This window comes from Conger conger, chromosome 2, assembly GCF_963514075.1.
Source record: "Conger conger chromosome 2, fConCon1.1, whole genome shotgun sequence".
Classification (NCBI taxonomy): Eukaryota; Metazoa; Chordata; class Actinopteri; order Anguilliformes; family Congridae; genus Conger; species Conger conger.
Window position 1 is genome coordinate 69,104,372 of NC_083761.1, and position 17,674 is coordinate 69,122,045.

Below are 17,674 nucleotides of genomic sequence, written 5' to 3' on the forward strand. Positions count from 1 at the left end.
CATATAACACCATACAGGCTGTATACACCAATTAACTAAAACATTATGACCACCTGCCTAACATGCGATTGATTCTCCGCGTGCCGCCAAAACAGCTCTGACCCACGAGGAATGGACTGTATAAGACCTCTGAAGGTGCCCTGTGGTATCTGGCACCAAGACAGCAGATCCTTGGTGTCATGTTGCGAGATGGATTGAACTTGTTGTTCCAGCACATCCCAGGTACTCGATCGGATATCTGGGGAATTTGGAGGCAAGGGCCATTCCGGAACCACTGCTGGCTGGGAGCTCCCCACCCCGTTACGGACATGCTCCAACCGAGTCTTCTTGCCACTCAGGTCTTTACGCCTGCCCATTTCTCCCGCATCCCGACACCTGTCTAACAGATCAGAAACACTCTTCGGGAGGCAGCTGTGCATGTGTCAGTGACTACTGTCTGCAGAAGACTTCACAAACAACTACAATGGTTACACTGCAAGATGCAAACCACTAGTTAGCTGCAAAAACAGGATGGCCAGGTTACAGTTTGCTAAGAAATACCTAAAAGATCTGGAAGAAGGTCTGGTGGACAGATGAGACCAAGATTCTTAGTTCCTTTTAACTACATTTTTAACTACACCTTTGCACTTTGCTCTTTCTATCTTCTATCTAGGTTCATCTTCATCTCATCTGTCCATAACACTTTGTTCCAGAACCACATAGTGATTGTCTTATTTCAATGGTTTGTTTGCTGGAGATCGACAACAACAAAAATGTGACTGTCCAAATACTTACAGACTGCACTGTATTTCTCAAATGTGGTGCCTGGAAATGGGAGGACTATGTGTAAAAAGTGTTGCAATTTCTACATGAAAAAACAGTGTATAAAAGTACCCTGTAATAAAAGACGACCTGGTGTACAGGTCTACCTAACAAAGTGGACACTGAGTGTATTGTACAATTCTGAACTGTTTTGTTTTTTAAATGGCACCCAAGGCAAACTGCGAGCATTGCGCTGTATGAAAAGTGACGTAGATCCGGCTGCAACGCGCGCTACGTCAAAGTGAAGACTACGGTATTTGTGATTCTTTAGCCTTGGTACGGTAGTTTCTGCACGTTGCTCCTATGTAAGTACGACTGACTGGTATTCTTACGTTTGTCGATTGTGCCGCCATCTTCTCTGCAAAACATTGCTGAAGACGGGACACTGAGAAAATAACAACCGCAGTTACGACTTTGGTATTTATTGCTGTAGTTACTACACATATTCAAATACATACTTATTTGAGTGTTTATTCTAAGCCTTGATTATCTTAAGAAAGTTTAACATTTGTAAGGTGAACTAAAATATCGTTGAGGAGGTTGAGCATTACTTTGGAAAGTTATTTAGTGTTAGCGAGCTAGCTAGTATTTTTTGTGTGTAGGAAATGAGGGGAAGTTCATCGTATGGAGACAGAGATCGGGACCGCGGACGTGACCGAGGGTAAGACCATTTACTTTTATATCATAACTTGTATTTTGTCGACTAAAATTAATGCCATAATTAACGGTTAGGGTTGACTGTGCAGTACGCAACTGTTCAACAAAGTCGCAGTTCTATAAATGCCTGATCATGATACTAAATGACTCGGTGATGTGAAGCAATGGTGTAATTACGTTAGTTCTAGCATATATAACTGCTCCCTACATTTACCAAAAGCAGCTGAGTTTATGCCTCCTATATCTGGCTGTGTACGTCAGTGGCGCAGCTGTTTAATGTACCTAATGCCAGCTTCATTACACCAACAAATTATTGATAAACGTGTGCGTGGCTAAACATTGCTTTTGCATCTGTATCGTGCATTTTAGAGTGTGATTTCATTAGTGCCGAGTCTCCCAATGGGACATGAGATCAACAGTTGTTAGGTGGCTTGTCCACTCAATGAACAAGCAACTCAATGCAATGAGGCACCCCGCAGTCTGGAAGCGAATCCGAGGTGCTAAAGCCAGGTGGATGGTAGCAAAGCAGGGAGACCCATACTTGGCCAGTGAGCGTAGCTGCAGGCCCTAATTGTGCAATAAGTGCTGCCCTGTGCGGCTGTGGAGTGAAAGAATCAGTGTCTGGTGGACGTGTTTCAGAGGAAGTGCATTACTAAGTTTGTTTGCTTGCTCTTGAGTTTCGGACGGGCATTAGAGCCACGGGAAGAGTTTACCAATACTGTTGTGGTTTCCATGGAGGAACATGTGCATAGGGGTAGGGTGTTAAGTATTTACTGGTGCATATTATTTGTAAGTTACTGTTTTGATATAGGATGGTTAAAAAAAACTTTTCAAGACTGGTCATCGCTGTAGTTTGTATGATGCACGATAAGTCCTTGGTCTTGATAGTGGCCCTGTCTGTCCCAGTGCTATGAAATGGCAGACACTTTCTGTAGCCCTTAGCCACTCAGTGGTACAATAGCCTTTCTTGTCCTCTTCCCTAGTCCTCGCTTTGGGTCGAGTCGGGGTGGACCCCCTCCCACCAAGAAGTTTGGGAACCCAGGGGAGCGTCTGCGGAAGAAGAAGTGGGACCTGGACGAGCTGCCCAAGTTTGAGAAGAACTTTTACACCGAGCACCCGGAGGTGCAGCGCTTGAGCCAGGTTCGCTGTGACCTCCGGGGCTTCCTTGTGATTTTTAGTTGGTGTCCTTACCCAGGCCAGTTTGCATTAAAAAAACAATGTATTTTTACGTAGTCCCTTATTGTAGCTTCAGACGTGTATTTACTGAAGCACTTCTCGTTTGGTGCCTTTCTCAGGGAAGGGTGCATGGCCAGCCCTGGCCAAGGCTGCATTCTTTACCTGACCACAAACAGTTAACGCATGCATCCTGTAGCTTCATGCCATTTAATACAGAAATTCAGAAATTCAGTTTGGAGCCAGTAGCCAAGTGTATTCAGATTGACCCAAACCCCTCTCTTTGGGAGAACTAAACTTACAGCATTATAGCTGCTGGTCAAACTCATAAACCTCTTTGAGGTACAAGCATTTCATTAGGAAGGAATAAGGATAAACCCTTGTCTGGCTGTAGTGATGAAAAGTGGCTTTTCTGCTGTTTTTCTTCGTCTTTGTTGCATGCACACGGACGGTTGTTCAGTTTTTTCTCCTCTGCGTTTCTCTTTAGTATGACATCGACGATTTTCGCAGGAAGAAGGAGATCACGCTCCGGGGAACAGGCGGCCCGAAGCCGGTCACCAGCTTTCACCAGGCTCAGTTCCCCCGTGAGTGCAGTGCACAGGCACACAGAACAGCACGCAGCCTGCATGTAGCCACACTAGACCCACGTCCAGTCAGAATTCACTCTGAATGGCTGTTGATCTTGATAGGTGTGGTTCACAGTAGTCCTCTGTCTGGTTTTTATTGATTAACAAACATGCCATAAGTTATGAAGTTAGTTGTGTGCAGTCACAGAGCATGATGACAAGATCAGTTGCTCCCTACACCCCAGCAAGACCACTCCGGTCTGCCTTGTTGTCCCCTCGTTTGAGCACCAGGTGGTCGAGCTGCATGTTCACGCCTGTTTCTGTGTGTGTGTGTGTGAGTGTGTGTGTGTGAGTGTGTGTGTGTGTGTGTGTGTGTGTGTGTGTGTGTGTGTGTGTGTGTGTGTGAGAGTGTGTGTGTGCGAGAGAGCGAGAGAGCGAGAGAGCGAGTGTGCGAGAGAGAGAGTGTGCAAGAGAGAGTGTGTGTGTGAGTGTGTGAGTTTATTATAAATAACTGAGTGTTAGTGTGAATGACTTGCTGACCACTGTCAGGGCAGCAGAATGCCTCCCCATAAAAACGCACCTTTTCAGACTATACCTTCGTCCTCCCTCCTGACCTCCACCCTCCCCTCCCCTTCTGATGTTTTTTTTGTGCACCCTATATATATATATATATATATATATTATGCACTTACGATGACGATTGTTTTTTTGGCTAGAACGGCTCTCGTGTGTTGTGCTATTTGTGGATTTGATGTTTTTTACTTTTTGAAGAACCCATGCACTTGTAAGTCGCTTTGGTTTAAAAGCGTCTGCTAAATAACTGAATGTTAATGCAAAAAAATGTTCTGGTTTGAGTTTGTTTGCTAAATTTGTTTTGGCTTTACTTTCAGTCTTTGTGTTGTGTGTCATAAATAATCAGAACTGACGGGGGGGGAAAAAAATAACTGCTAAGACTAACAATCCGTAGGAGGGTATAGACTGCAGTATAGACCGCTGTCACCTTTGAGCAAATCAGGTATTTCTGCATTCCAAAACGAGCATCAGCTGTCATCCTGTGCTTGGTGTTGCAGTACTTTTGGAACCACTGAATGACTTTCCTAGCGGTCTAAAACAATGACATTTTGTGCATACATGTGTACCATGTAGTTAAAGCCCTCGCATGGCCCTGCTTTCTTCTGCAGAGTACGTGTTGGACGTTTTGGTGCAGCAGAACTTCAAGGAGCCCACGGCCATTCAGGCTCAGGGTTTCCCTCTGGCTCTCAGCGGGAGGGACATGGTGGGCATCGCCCAGACTGGGTCTGGGAAGACACTGGCGGTAAGGGGCCTCTCATCATGGAAATGAGTTCAGACACGGAGGCAAGAATAGACATGCCACATCAAGATATTGGCGCTTTCTAAAATGTATCCTTTACACATTTAGGAATGATTTTTATTTACCGGAACTCTTTCCCTTGCGGGATGAGTTGTTCCCCGATGCCTTTTGTCAACAGACACTTTTGTATTTGGGACTAATTTTTGATTGACATTTCACTGTCTTTCTTTCCTTCACAGTATCTTCTGCCAGCTATAGTGCACATTAACCACCAGCCTTACCTGGAACGAGGGGATGGACCCATTGTAAGTACTCTGTACTGAGAATATTGGAATACTTCCACACAGTATGAGAAAATACCTGTTAATCTGGGCCTGCTGTAACATGGAATGGAATGTCAAGGGTCTTCTGTGTGCAGGCATGCATGCGTGTGTGCATGTGTGTGCTGGTTAAGTGTTGACCGTCTCTCTGTGCACAGTGCCTGTTTCTGTATGTGCAGGTTACGTGTTGACCATCTCACTGTGCACAGTGCCTGGTTCTGCATGTGTTAAGTGTTGAGCGTCTCTCTGTGCACAGTGCCTGGTTCTGCATGTGTTAAGTGTTGAGCGTCTCTCTGTGCACAGTGCCTGGTTCTGTATGTGTTAAGTGTTGAGCGTCTCTCTGTGCACAGTGCCTGGTTCTGTATGTGTTAAGTGTTGAGCTTCTCTCTGTGCACAGTGCCTGGTTCAGTATGTGTTAAGTGTTGAGCGTCTCTCTCTGTGCACAGTGCCTGGTTCTGTATGTGTTGAGTGTTGAGCGTCTCTCTCTGTGCACAGTGCCTGGTTCTGTATGTGTTCAGTGTTGAGCGTCTCTCTGTGCACAGTGCCTGGTTCTGTATGTGTTAAGTGTTGAGCGTCTGTCTCTGCGCACAGTGCCTGGTTCTGTATGTGTTAAGTGTTGAGCGTCTCTCTGCACAGTGCCTGGTTCTGTATGTGTTAAGTGTTGAGCGTCTGTCTCTGCGCACAGTGCCTGGTTCTGTATGTGTTAAATGTTGAGCGTTTCTCTCTGTGCACAGTGCCTGGTTCTGTATGTGTTAAGTGTTGAGCGTTTCTCTCTGTGCACAGTGCCTGGTTCTGTATGTGTTAAGTGTTGAGCGTTTCTCTCTGTGCACAGTGCCTGGTTCTGCATGTGTTAAGTGTTGAGCGTCTCTCTGTGCACAGTGCCTGGTTCTGCATGTGTTAAATGTTGACTGTCTCTCTCTGTGCACAGTGCCTGGTTCTGTATGTGTTAAGTGTTGAGCGTCTCTCTCTGTGCACAGTGCCTGGTTCTCGCTCCCACTCGAGAGCTGGCCCAGCAGGTGCAGCAGGTGGCGTTTGAATACGGGAAGTCCTCCCGCATCAAGAGCACCTGTGTGTACGGGGGAGCGCCCAAGGGCCCGCAGATACGAGACCTGGAGAGAGGTGAGCGACTGCTGAAGCAGATATAATGCTGTACAAGCTGGCACACTGTCTGTGCACTGCCTGGGTCGTATGTGCTCAAACAGATTGGATGACTTGGAGGGAACCTAACCTGGATCTTGTTCAGAACAGTAGATCACTCCCTCATTATGCTGCAAGAAGGAAAGGTTGAACAAATTACAGCACTAGCACAGTTTGATTGTGCTGGTGTCAGAAAGAATCTCGGCCTTGCGCACAAACACAAATCTGTGCATTTTTGAAGTATGGCTCTGTATTCCTGTGGAAGACTGTCTCTTCTCCTTTTGTTCATATGCTGTTATTATGATATGGTGGACGGTTTCTGTGCGCGTGCGTTTTAGGGTAGATTCGAGGGTGCATTTAGATGGAAATGTAGCGGAGAACACACGCTGCAGTGGCGTATTTATCTGGACCGCTCTTCCCCCTCTGCCTCCCCTCACAGGAGTGGAGATTTGCATCGCCACCCCCGGGCGTCTCATCGACTTCCTGGAGGCGGGGAAGACCAACCTGCGGCGCTGCACCTACCTGGTGCTGGATGAGGCCGACCGCATGCTGGACATGGGCTTCGAGCCGCAGATCCGCAAGATCGTGGACCAGATCCGGGTGAGAGGGCCCTCTGACTTTGCATCGCATTTCTTTAGCGTATGCATAGCTGTCCTATGTAAAGTAGTCTGAAGAGGAAGGAAGTGCGTAAGTGCCTTCGGATGGGTTCATGAAAGCAGCAGCGCTCCAGAAAATGATATCACGGATATAATCGTATTAAAGCGAGAACCATCGTTATTTTTTGGAACATTACATTACTTTATTGGCATTTGGCAGACGCTCTTATCCAGAGCGACGTACAGTTGATTAGACTAAGCAGGAGACAATCCTCCCCTGGAGCAATGCAGGGTTAAGGGGCCTTGCTCAAGGGCCCAACGGCTGTGCGGATCTTATTGTGGCTTGACCGGGGATCGAACCGCCGACCTTGCGTGTCCCAGTCATGTGCCTTAACCACTACGCTACAGGCCGCCCCTACACCATCGGAACCATCATACACTAAAGCCCAGCGACATCAGGCTTGTCCGACATCACAGCATTGATTTCTACAGTCAGCAGAACCTGATTTCATAAAGACTACGAAACCTAATGTTTTCTTGAAATAAAGGACTGAATCGATTTCAGCATTATTTTTTAAATTAGAGTGGTTTTGTTGTATGTTATAGCAGGTCTAATAATATATTTCTTACGGGGAAAAATGTGTCATTATATTACAGGGAAATTACACTGGAAAGTGCTAAAAAGTGGGGGGAAAAGGAGAACCAGGTGTTTTTACAGTTTTCCTATTTCAGGTGGTAATCTGGTAACCAGAAAACAATGACCGTATTTGATGTACTGTCTTGGGAACTTGTGGCATGGAACAACAATGTACTATTCTTATTGTTATTATTTATTAAAGCGAGGTGAATGAGTAGGCTAATTGGTGAATGAGTAGACCCCCTTTGCGGGTGAAAGATGTCACTACAATAAGCCTTGAATACCTGCGCAGATAAGAATATTGTTATACCGTGCTCTGGGTGAATAATCAGTTTTGACTGGCTGGCAGGTGTGCTTTAAAACCGTTTAATGCTTGAACAGCGGGTGTGTGCCTGTGGATTGCCCTGTGTTTTGCTACAACGTAGTGTTGATACTTTTGAACTGTGTAACATAGATAAGTAGACAAAAGCTCATATAACTTAAACAAGTTGGGAATGTGAGCTATATGAATGAGAAAAACATGCAGAATGTGCCTAGTCATCATTCCAGGAAAAGAATGGGTGTGAGCCTTCCTGTGGCCTCGCCAAGGCCAACCCGGCGTTGTACATTATCTGAAACTTCACTTTGTTTGTCCCACCCACATTCTCAAGACAGTCGCCTGAACTCTGAAACACTTTCATCTTTTTCTGGTTACTGGTTAACCGACTGTAATGAGACACTTTTTTAAAGCACAGATTTTGTGAGGAAATTGCCACAAACTGCCTATTTCTTTAGTGAGTTGATTTTTTTTAGAACTTTAGGAACATAAAATTTGGGAATTTTATGCCCAAATATATAGGAAAAGTTGTGGAAGGTGGGATGTTACTGCATGAACTTTGGGGTAATTTACATTTTAAAGTCTAAACACCTAATGGTGTTGGCTCTGGCCTTTCTTGTTAAAGGATAGAATGGCATATTAGCAGAATCGGTTTCTCTTCTGCCTCTGTTTCTGTGATTGTGCTGCAGGTACTTAATGTATTTATGTCCCAGTTTCTCTTATCAGAAGAGTGCTGACTTTTCTAATCTCCCCCTCCCAACTCAAACACACACACACCCACACACACACACACACACACACACACACACACACACACACATACACACTCACACACACTCATACACACCACACACCACACACCACACACACACACACACACGCGCAGCCTGACCGGCAGACGCTGATGTGGAGCGCCACCTGGCCCAAGGAGGTGAGGCAGCTGGCGGAGGACTTCCTGCGGGACTACGTGCAGATCAACGTGGGCGCCCTGGAGCTCAGCGCCAACCACAACATCCTGCAGATTGTGGACGTCTGCATGGAGAACGAGAAGGACAACAAGTGAGACACTGCTGTGTTTTACACATCTGAGGGAATAGTGAGACTCTTCTGTGTTTCACACGTCTGAGGGAATAGTGAGAATCTTCTGTGTTTCACACGTCTGAGGGAATAGTTAGAATCTTCTGTGTTTCACACGTCTGAGGGAAGAGTGAGACGCTTCTGTGTTTCACACATCTGAGGGAATAGTGAGACTCTCCCTCTGTGTTTTACATTTCTGAGGGAATAGTGAGACTCTTCTGTGTTTTACACATCTGAGGGAATAGTGAGAATCTTCTGTGTTTCACACGTCTGAGGGAATAGTGAGAATCTTCTGTGTTTCACACGTCTGAGGGAATAGTGAGAATCTTCTGTTTTTCTCACGTCTGAGGGAATAGTGAGACTCTCCCTCTCATGTCTGAGGGAATAGCGAGTCTCTTCTGTGTTTCACACGTCTGAGGGATGGTCTCTGGAATGGGAGGCAGCATGCCTCTGTGGAGAGGGCTTTTTCCTGCATTGGGCATCTCTGTCTCTGCCTCTCCAGACTGATCCAGCTGATGGAGGAGATCATGGCCGAGAAGGAGAACAAGACCATCATCTTTGTGGAGACGAAGAAGCGCTGTGATGAGCTCACCCGCCGCATGAGGAGAGATGGGTAAGGGAGGAACACACACACACACACACGCACACGCCCACACACTCGCGCACGCACGCACGTTCGCTCACTCACTCACTCACTCATACACACACTCACACACACACACACACACACACACACACACACACTCAGTCACACACTCAGTTCTCCTGTCTGTTTTATTGAGATTGAGTTCTGTGAACGCACATGAGAAACCTCAATGAGAGTCACTAGGAGTGCCGGATGCATTCCATTTTGAATCAGTGTTAAAATTTGAGGAGCCTTCTGATTAATTTTTCAACATGGTTTTTATCTGTGCGTTGCCCGGGGCTTCATTGTGTGGCATTATAAATAATGCACCACTTCAGTGCGAGACAGTAATTTGATGCCCTGCTTACTACGATGATTTCTCTCGATCACATTAATTTTATATTAATACAGCATTTATTAAAAACTCCTGTTCAGAACAGAATTCTGCCCTTTCAAATGTATGGGGAGTCCGCCCATCCTTAAGGGACTGCCTTGTGTGAAAGGTTTCCAGTGTGACAGGTTATTGTGACTCATCATCTCGTCTAATTAAACAAGATATTTGAATACTTGTAAATGATGCGGTCTTTCTCCTGTCTAATGGCGTCATTCTCCAGGTTTCCCATTGGGCTGAATGATGTTCACTACTTATGGCTGCTGACTTTTCATAGTCAGGATGTACATGTCGTGCCCTTGTTTGTCAATCCTGTGAGGCTTGCGCCAGCTCTCCTCACTGTCTCTTTAATTCCTTCCTTCTCCCTTTTAGCTGGCCTGCAATGTGCATCCATGGTGACAAGAGCCAGCCCGAGAGAGACTGGGTCCTGACCGGTGAGAAATTGGTTGTTAATCATTCTGAGATATTGGTTGTTATTAATTCCGTTTTGGGAAGTAATAACTTCTGCACTCCTTAATGGTGACACGCCTGTGGCATGTTTTGATATTTCAGTGTGCTGACAGTTTTTTCAGATTCTTTTTTGGCAACTACCTTTTGAGACTCTGGTAATTCAACTGTCACATAATGGCTCTTTTTCTCTCCCTGTTTTCTACCTTTCCTTGTCTCTGACCTGATTCCAGAGTTCCGTAGTGGCAAAGCCCCAATTCTCATTGCCACTGATGTGGCATCCCGTGGTCTAGGTAGGTCTCCAATAACAAACCCCCATATGGTCTTTATGCACACCATATTACAGCCTTCGCAACCTTCTACACCCAGCAGTGTTTTCATACACACACACACACACGCACACACACACACACACATACATACACTATATCACAGCACCTTCTACACTCTGAATTTTCATATGCACACGCACACACACACACACACTATCCATATCACAGCATCTTCTACACTCTGAATTTTCATATGCACACACACACACACACACACACACTATCCATATCACAGCATCTTCTACCCTTGGCTGCATTTTCAAGTGTGACCACATTTATTGAAGAAAGTTAGAGCTTTAAATGAACCTAAGGCAAATGGACTACTGTATATTTCAATAGATGCACATGAATCGAGTAACTGCCCCTCCACTGTATTCCCTAGCTAGCCATAGGCTTTCTAATGGTTAATGGCACCAGTTAGCATTTTTGACCCAATTATGCATTGCTAAACAGTACATTGCAGTGTAAATATCTGAGGCAAATCCATTTTCTCCCTGATGTTAAGCTCTGGTGCAACATTTTATGTTGGTCCAATTTCAGTTCTGCACTAGAGAATATTGAAGTTTCATGTGAAAAACTGATAAAATATTTCTTAATGTGGTATCTCAGGTTTGAAAACTAGAAGCCAATGTTCAACCAACAAAAAAACATTTGAACTGAGTAGTCTGTTGTGTCTGCATGCTTAGTACATTGTTGTCAGCCAAAGCTAAACGTTTAAATAAGAGGAACGAGAGAGATGGGGAGCGTGATGAGGTCCAAACCTGATCAGTTTTTAACCAATTTTTTTTCTGTTTTTATTTTATTCTGTTCTTTTGTGTTTTTGTTTTTTTGTTTTTTTGTTTTTTTATATTCTTTATTTATTTATTTTTTCCAAGTCTCTTCCGGCACTAGAAGCACACAGGCCCACTGGAGCCTGCAGCCGGACCTAGGCATGACTAATCCAAGCCTGAGTTGAGGAGAGATACAGGGGAGAGAAGGCCTGATTTATCAATCCCAGACACAGCGATCTCTCCGAAGCGCAAAACAAAGCCCTCAAATAAGGCCCCTCGCCCGCTTCCAGGAAACAGGCTGCCTGGGGTTCCTGGGAGTCCAAATTTGAATCCGGGAGGAGGGGTGTGCTGGGAGGGCTCAGAGAGGGGGCATTGTTGGGGGGCTGGGGCCCCTTAAGTCCCCGTCTGCTTGCTGTGGTACATTTCACTGCAGTTTGAGTGCTTTCACTTGGTCAGTGTTGTACGTTAGTAGAGCTCAGAACAAGGGCAGCAGTTTTCAGTTCAGCATGCTGAACATATAAGCATTGTCCAAGGAAGGAGGGCATTTGGTAGCTTTGTTGTTTGTTGGAATTTGCATTTAAGTGAATATTTTATTTTTAACTCTTAAACTCTTTAACTCTTAAAAACAGGTTTGGTTTCAGAATGGCAAGGGATTCTGAAGGGCAGTGCAGTAGTAGCGCTTTGAGCGTCCTGTGTAAAACATCACTTGAGACGTTTGTGGCGTTCAGTTTGTGGAGAGCAGGGCTGTGTGCAGGGTTTGAGATAACTACATGTCGGAGCTGCGCTAGTGATTTCTCAGTGGCAGGTGGCATTTGCCACTGGTATTACAGGATTTGCGCGTAGTGCAGTGTGTGAACAGAGACCACAGCACTCAGGCCCCGGGCCCCTCTGATCTGCCCCCTGGGGCCCTCCACACAAGCCTCCCTTTGGCCTCCGCCCTCTCCTGTGGCTGGGCTGGCCTCTCCCTCTGCAAGCGTCATGTCTGGTCCTGGCTGGCAGGAGTCCTGGCCTGGTGGAGTCTCTCTCGCGCTCTCTCGTCATTTCCCAAAACGCACACTGCTCCTCTCCCCTGTCTGTTAAAACGCTCCTTTTCTCAGTCTGTTCTGTCAGTTCCCTCCTTCTGCAGTATTATCCAACCCTCTTCTTTTCTTTCCTTTTCTCCCTCCCACTTTCACTCTCTAACGTCCTCCCTCCCTTCCCGTCTGTCTGTCCGTCCCTTGTGGCCGGTTACTCCTTTGTGTGCATCATGCCGAGACAACGACAAAAACAAAACCCAAAAACCCGACGGGCCCCCCACCCCCTCTAAAGACTGCCCCCCCCCCCCCCCCCCCGGGAGCTTTTCTCAGCCTGGGTTATCGTGACGTCCCATTGCAGCTCCCCCCCCGCCCCCCCCCAAAGCCCCACTGTCTGTTTCTTGTTACTGCTGCTAAAGCGTGTCTAAGCTGGGCTCTCAGACAGGCTGCCGTTCTGTGGGGAGGGCCTGCACACTGCCGGGTTCTGGCTGTGTGTGGGCTTTCTGCGAAACCAGACCTCCGCACCCTATACACGACCGAGAAATCCCACTGCAGTATCCCCCTCAGCGTCACACTGTCCTTGCACAGGTGCTGTTGGAGTTAACATAATACCCATTTTCTCAGTATTTTAATTAGTTATCAAAGGTAGGTGACGTCGTTACTCAGTCGTTACTCAGTGCCCCTTAGGGCTGTACGGTATGTGCTTTTGTGAGGTCAGGAAGAGGACAGCTTTCTCGGGAGGATTTGGAGTCATTTCCTGTATGTTGATGTCGGTGGACAAAGCTGCAGGTTTGCCTTTAACTGAAACATAATGGTTAAAGTAGAACAGAGGAAGTTGTTTTCCGAAAAGTGTATGAAGGTCTCCTTGGGCCTCCTCCCAAGTTTATTAGTTAAACAAAATGGCAGCTTGTAGCACAGAAATGATTTATAGTTGAGGTTCAGTTGGAGTTAATTTGGGTACTGTAGCTTGGGTAATAGGAGTAGGCACTACATCCCCTGTTTTTCATCTCTGGTTCTCAAACCCCCTTACAGTAGCTTCCCTTTTACCACTGGGCGTCCGACACCAGCAAGCTCTCCTCCCGGAAAACCGTAATGAGAAGAGTCTGTCCTTTGCTGGGGGGAAAGTCCTCCGACAGACGAGGAGAGCAATAAGAGCTTGGTGTTGGGCCCAGTCCGTGTCCTGCAACGCGGGGAGAGAGGGCTCTGCTCGGGTCTGGAGTTGTGGTTCTTTGGGGCAGGGAGGATCGCATTTTTCCCGCCCCCTCCCTCCCCAGCCACTCCAAGTGACCCGGGACTGATCAGGGGGGGACAGAGGGAGCTAGCCTTGTAAAACAGCACTAAAACAGGGTAAGTACCTCACCCCCCCCCTCCTCTTCCACCTCCCCACATTTCCCTCCACTGCATTTAAAAACATCCAGGATTCAAATGCAGTGGATTTTCATAGGTGCTGTTGCAGGACAGATGAGCGTTCTTTATCTTCCTCCCCCAAACATAGCCTGTATGATGCGGAGTTAAGGCCCTCTTACTCTGTCCAAAACAATAGGAACCCTGTGATTTCTCAAGTGCAGCATTGTTTTCTGAGCCCCATCTGTAATGAGAAACAGACTTTTTATTCTCTAATGAAAATGTATCATCATGAGCACCACAGACAACATATTCATACGCATTTTGCCCCACTGACCCTCCAAATCCTCGAGAGAGAGAAAAAAAAAAAGGAATCCCTTGCGAATTTGTCTTGGCAATGCATGCAAAAAAAAAATACCCCCAACCTGAATTTCTTTAAATTGGAAACTGATATTTAAATATGAACTCAAAAAGGTTTTTTTTTTCTTTTTTTTTTCTTTTACAAAAACCTTGTATTTCAGTAACATGTATAAGAGTGGTTCTTGTGCCAGATATTTTCACACTCAACCAGGTTTCTTCTCTTGTGATTGTCAGACTACTTCTCTCACTTGTGTTCTTGGGTTTTCAAGGCCTTCAGAGACTTGATTTCCTGTTTAATTGAATAACAGTGTGGAAGTATTAGAGACATGTGGCTCCTAAGTTGGTTATGGTAGGTCTGACTGGAAGCCTGTGAACTTGGTATCCCTTACGCAGTCCTGGAGAACTTACATTGAAGGAGAATTACATTTCCACCCAAGGTTGTACGGTCTTGTATCAACTTGGTGGACTGGCTGAACCATGTTGTCTATACTGACATTTGTACATTTTAACATGCTAACTTGCCATGTGAATGACATATACTTCAGTGTGTTTTAAATACTGCAAATTGTGATTTAGTGGTAATTAGTATGTGGAAAATTTTAAATACTGCTTTCAGTAGACAGGTAAGTGCCATTTGTAGGATGCGGTTGTGAGCATTTTCTTAAAAAAGAAATTTTCAATAATTTTCCGTTCAATTGTAGCACTGACACCAATGGCCCCTCTTGTTTATTCGTTCAATGTTGCCGAGTTGCACAGAGAGCAGAGACTCTGAGAGGAGCCTGTGTCAGTGTTTTCCCTCGTCTCTCTCTTCAATAAAATAACGTGCCGCTCTGTCCTTCCACCTGCACATCCTGCCCACCCAAGACGTGGAGGATGTTAAGTTTGTCATCAACTACGACTACCCCAACTCCTCGGAGGACTACGTTCACAGGATCGGCCGCACGGCCCGCAGCACCAACAAGGGCACGGCCTACACCTTCTTCACCCCCGGGAACCTGCGGCAGGCGCGCGACCTGGTGCGCGTGCTGGAGGAGGCCCGGCAGGCCATCAACCCCAAGCTGCTGCAGCTGGTGGACTCCGGCCGCGGAGGAGGAGGGGGTGAGTGAGCGGGCCGGCGGGCGTCCAGAGCCGCGTTCCTGTCGCCAAGCCCTCGTACCATTGGCCACTGACTCGTATGAACCAATCAAAACTTGTATGAACCAATCAAAACTCGTATGAACCAATCAAAAGTGTTGAGTTTTTGGAAGTGTGTGATAGCTCCACCCATTTTGGGATCACAAGGTCTTGGGATCACATGGGAAATTTCAGCCTCATGATGGAGAGGGATGAAACAATGTTTTTGTGGAAACATTTTTAAGCCTGATGCATACCCTGCAGTTCTGTTTCTCTCATTCATCTTACTTGAATGGACTTGCGCACTTTGTTGAATGTGTGGAGCCAAGTGCCCTTTTCTTCAGTCGGCCATCTTAATCTGCACAGTCTCTTGTCTGACACCTGGGGCCTGTTCCACAAAGCAGGATTACTGAGTTTGCCGGATAACTGCCCAAAGTAAAACCCAGAACAGCTCTTTTTATTTCAGCTCATGTTTCAGATTTTTGGGTGGGGTCCAGATTTTACGCATTGCAGTTATCTAGCAAACTCTGTAATCCTGCCTTCTGGAACAGGCCCCAGCTCTGTTTCTTCATCCGTCATGGTCATGTTAACAGCGTATGCCTCCGTCTCTGTCTCCTGAAGGTGGCAGGTCCCGTTACCGGCCCACCGGCTCAAACTCCAACAACCCCAACATGATGTACCAGGACGAGTGTGACCGGCGCATGCGCACCGTGGGCGGGGGCAAGGACAGCCGGGACGGGCGGGGCACGGGGGCCGGCCGGGACGGGGACCGCTCCTCCTCCTCGTCCTCCTCCTACAGGGACCGCGGCAGGGACAGCCGCAGCGGGGGCAGCTACGGGGCGGGGACCAACTCCACTCCGTCTTTCGGAGGCGTGGGAGAGCAGTATCAGAGCTACAGCGGGAGCGGGGGCAGCCAGTACAACTCCAGGGCCGGGCCCCAGGGCGGGGCCAGCGCGCCCGGGGCGGCCAGCGGGGGGCCGGAGCAGGCGGTTCCGCAGCAGGGGCAGTTCGGGAACATGGGCAGCAGGCCTGGCCAGCCCCCGGCCCCTCCGGGGGGGCCGCAGCCCCTGATGGCGCAGCAGTTCAACCCGCCCCAGCCCATACTGGGCTTCATTGGACAGGGCCCCTACCAGTTTGCCCCTCCACCTCCCCCTCCTCCTCCCCCACCTCGAAAATAAAGGTGGGGAACGCCCTCCTTCCTCATAGCCATTACGTTGTAGACATGCTTACCCGTATTTTCCAGGGGTTCATTACGGTGGAGAATTCCTGGTTGTTGGTCTTGTTCAGGGGACTGGGGAGAAAGAGCTGAGTGGGATAAAGTTTAGGTTGATAAGATTTATTTCATGCTTAAAGAAGCCATCCTAGTTTTTGCTTAGTTTAAGTACATTTGGACGTTTTCAGTTGAAGCTCTTTCTCAAGGCCGCAACTTTTCTTCACCTTGGTGTTGAAAAGGCCTCAAAATGGCCACAACACTCAACATTAGCAGTGAGTGAAATGTTTGAATAGTGTCATGAATAGTCCAGTACAGTACTCATTGCATATCAATGGGTTTTGGACTGATTTCTAGTATTTTCAGAAATAGAAGAAAGGGATTAGGATTTTGTGGGTGTGTTGAACTGTTCAGCGTTCAGTTTGGCTGTAATTCTAATGGGACTGAAGGGGTTGGAGGCTTGAGGGAGACGCTAAGAAATGGCATTTTGTCATTTGTAAGTTGCTTTTCCCCTCTGTGACTGCTTTGATTTGTGTACCCTTGGTGAAGGAATCAGATGTCAAATTGAAAATGCAACACAAACAATTTCAGCAAAGGTACAATTTGGCCAAAGACAAGAAAATTAAATGTGTTTCTGTTCATCCAATATCCACCCAGCAATTTGCTTTTATTTCTGAGGTGTTCTTTTCCATTTCCGACCACACCATATTTCATGCACCATGTAAGTATTCAGTGGTGTGATCAGGCTAGAATTGCTGTAATTGATCAATGATGCATTGGTTTTTGTATCAGTTTAACTCTGCTTTCAGTAGTCTTAGGCTTTTTTTGTCTGCAACATGTATACTTTTGCTGTAGTGAATGTATTTTACTTTTGCTTTTCGGTCTTATAAGAGGTAGGTGTTTCACTTATTATTCTCTTTCCATTTTCATTCCTGTGGGGGTACATTGGGGAATTTACACTAGTTTATTCCTTCCTGTTCTTGGGGTGAGTCCCTGTATCTGCCATACAGGCTTGAGTTCTTTCTGTTGTGAACCTAATGGATCATTTTTAATTGTGCATTTTAGCTCTTTGGGGTGGGGAACAAAACCCCCAAAGATCCTGTCTGTGCAGGGATGCTAGAATGAACAATTGGTTATGTTCCTCTGGTCATAATTTCCCCCCCTTTTTCATATTTGTGCAGTTACAGCCGTTACCACTTCCATTACGGCCAGCATAGACTTTGTCTTTTGCATGTTGTTCAAGCCTTATGCTAGGGCAAATGTGAGACCACGGTGGTGTAGTAATCAAGAACACTGGTGATTAATACAGCCCCTTCCAAAGCACAACAATGAAAACGATTGAAATAGATGAGCTTTGTGTAGCAGTTTTCATGTTGACTTTTTATACTGTTTGTTTTTCCAGGATTTGAATAAAGATTTGATCCTTTCTGAGGCAAGACGTGTTTTTATTTACAATCGACTAAAATTTGTGGATGCC

The 17,674-nt window shown here is 46.5% G+C and overlaps 1 protein-coding gene across 2 annotated transcripts; it reads left to right on the forward strand.

Annotated features, from left to right (window-relative positions):
• Window positions 1-1,082: 1,082 nt before the first annotated feature.
• On the forward strand, window positions 1,083-17,623 carry LOC133115098 (probable ATP-dependent RNA helicase DDX17). Of its 2 annotated transcripts, XM_061224833.1 has the most exons (14): window positions 1,083-1,218; window positions 1,404-1,462; window positions 2,442-2,598; window positions 3,119-3,215; window positions 4,379-4,512; window positions 4,749-4,814; window positions 5,807-5,948; window positions 6,406-6,566; window positions 8,402-8,574; window positions 9,095-9,205; window positions 9,981-10,042; window positions 10,289-10,348; window positions 14,739-14,972; window positions 15,609-17,623. In XM_061224833.1, the coding sequence occupies exons 2-14, from the start codon at window positions 1,407-1,409 to the stop codon at window positions 16,163-16,165; spliced, it is 2,010 nt and encodes a 669-aa protein (XP_061080817.1). In that variant the 5' UTR covers window positions 1,083-1,218; window positions 1,404-1,406; the 3' UTR covers window positions 16,166-17,623. The 2 variants fall into 2 exon arrangements, with proteins under 2 accessions (XP_061080817.1, XP_061080825.1); XM_061224841.1 differs by having other exon boundaries at window positions 1,127-1,462.
• Window positions 17,624-17,674: the final 51 nt, after the last annotated feature.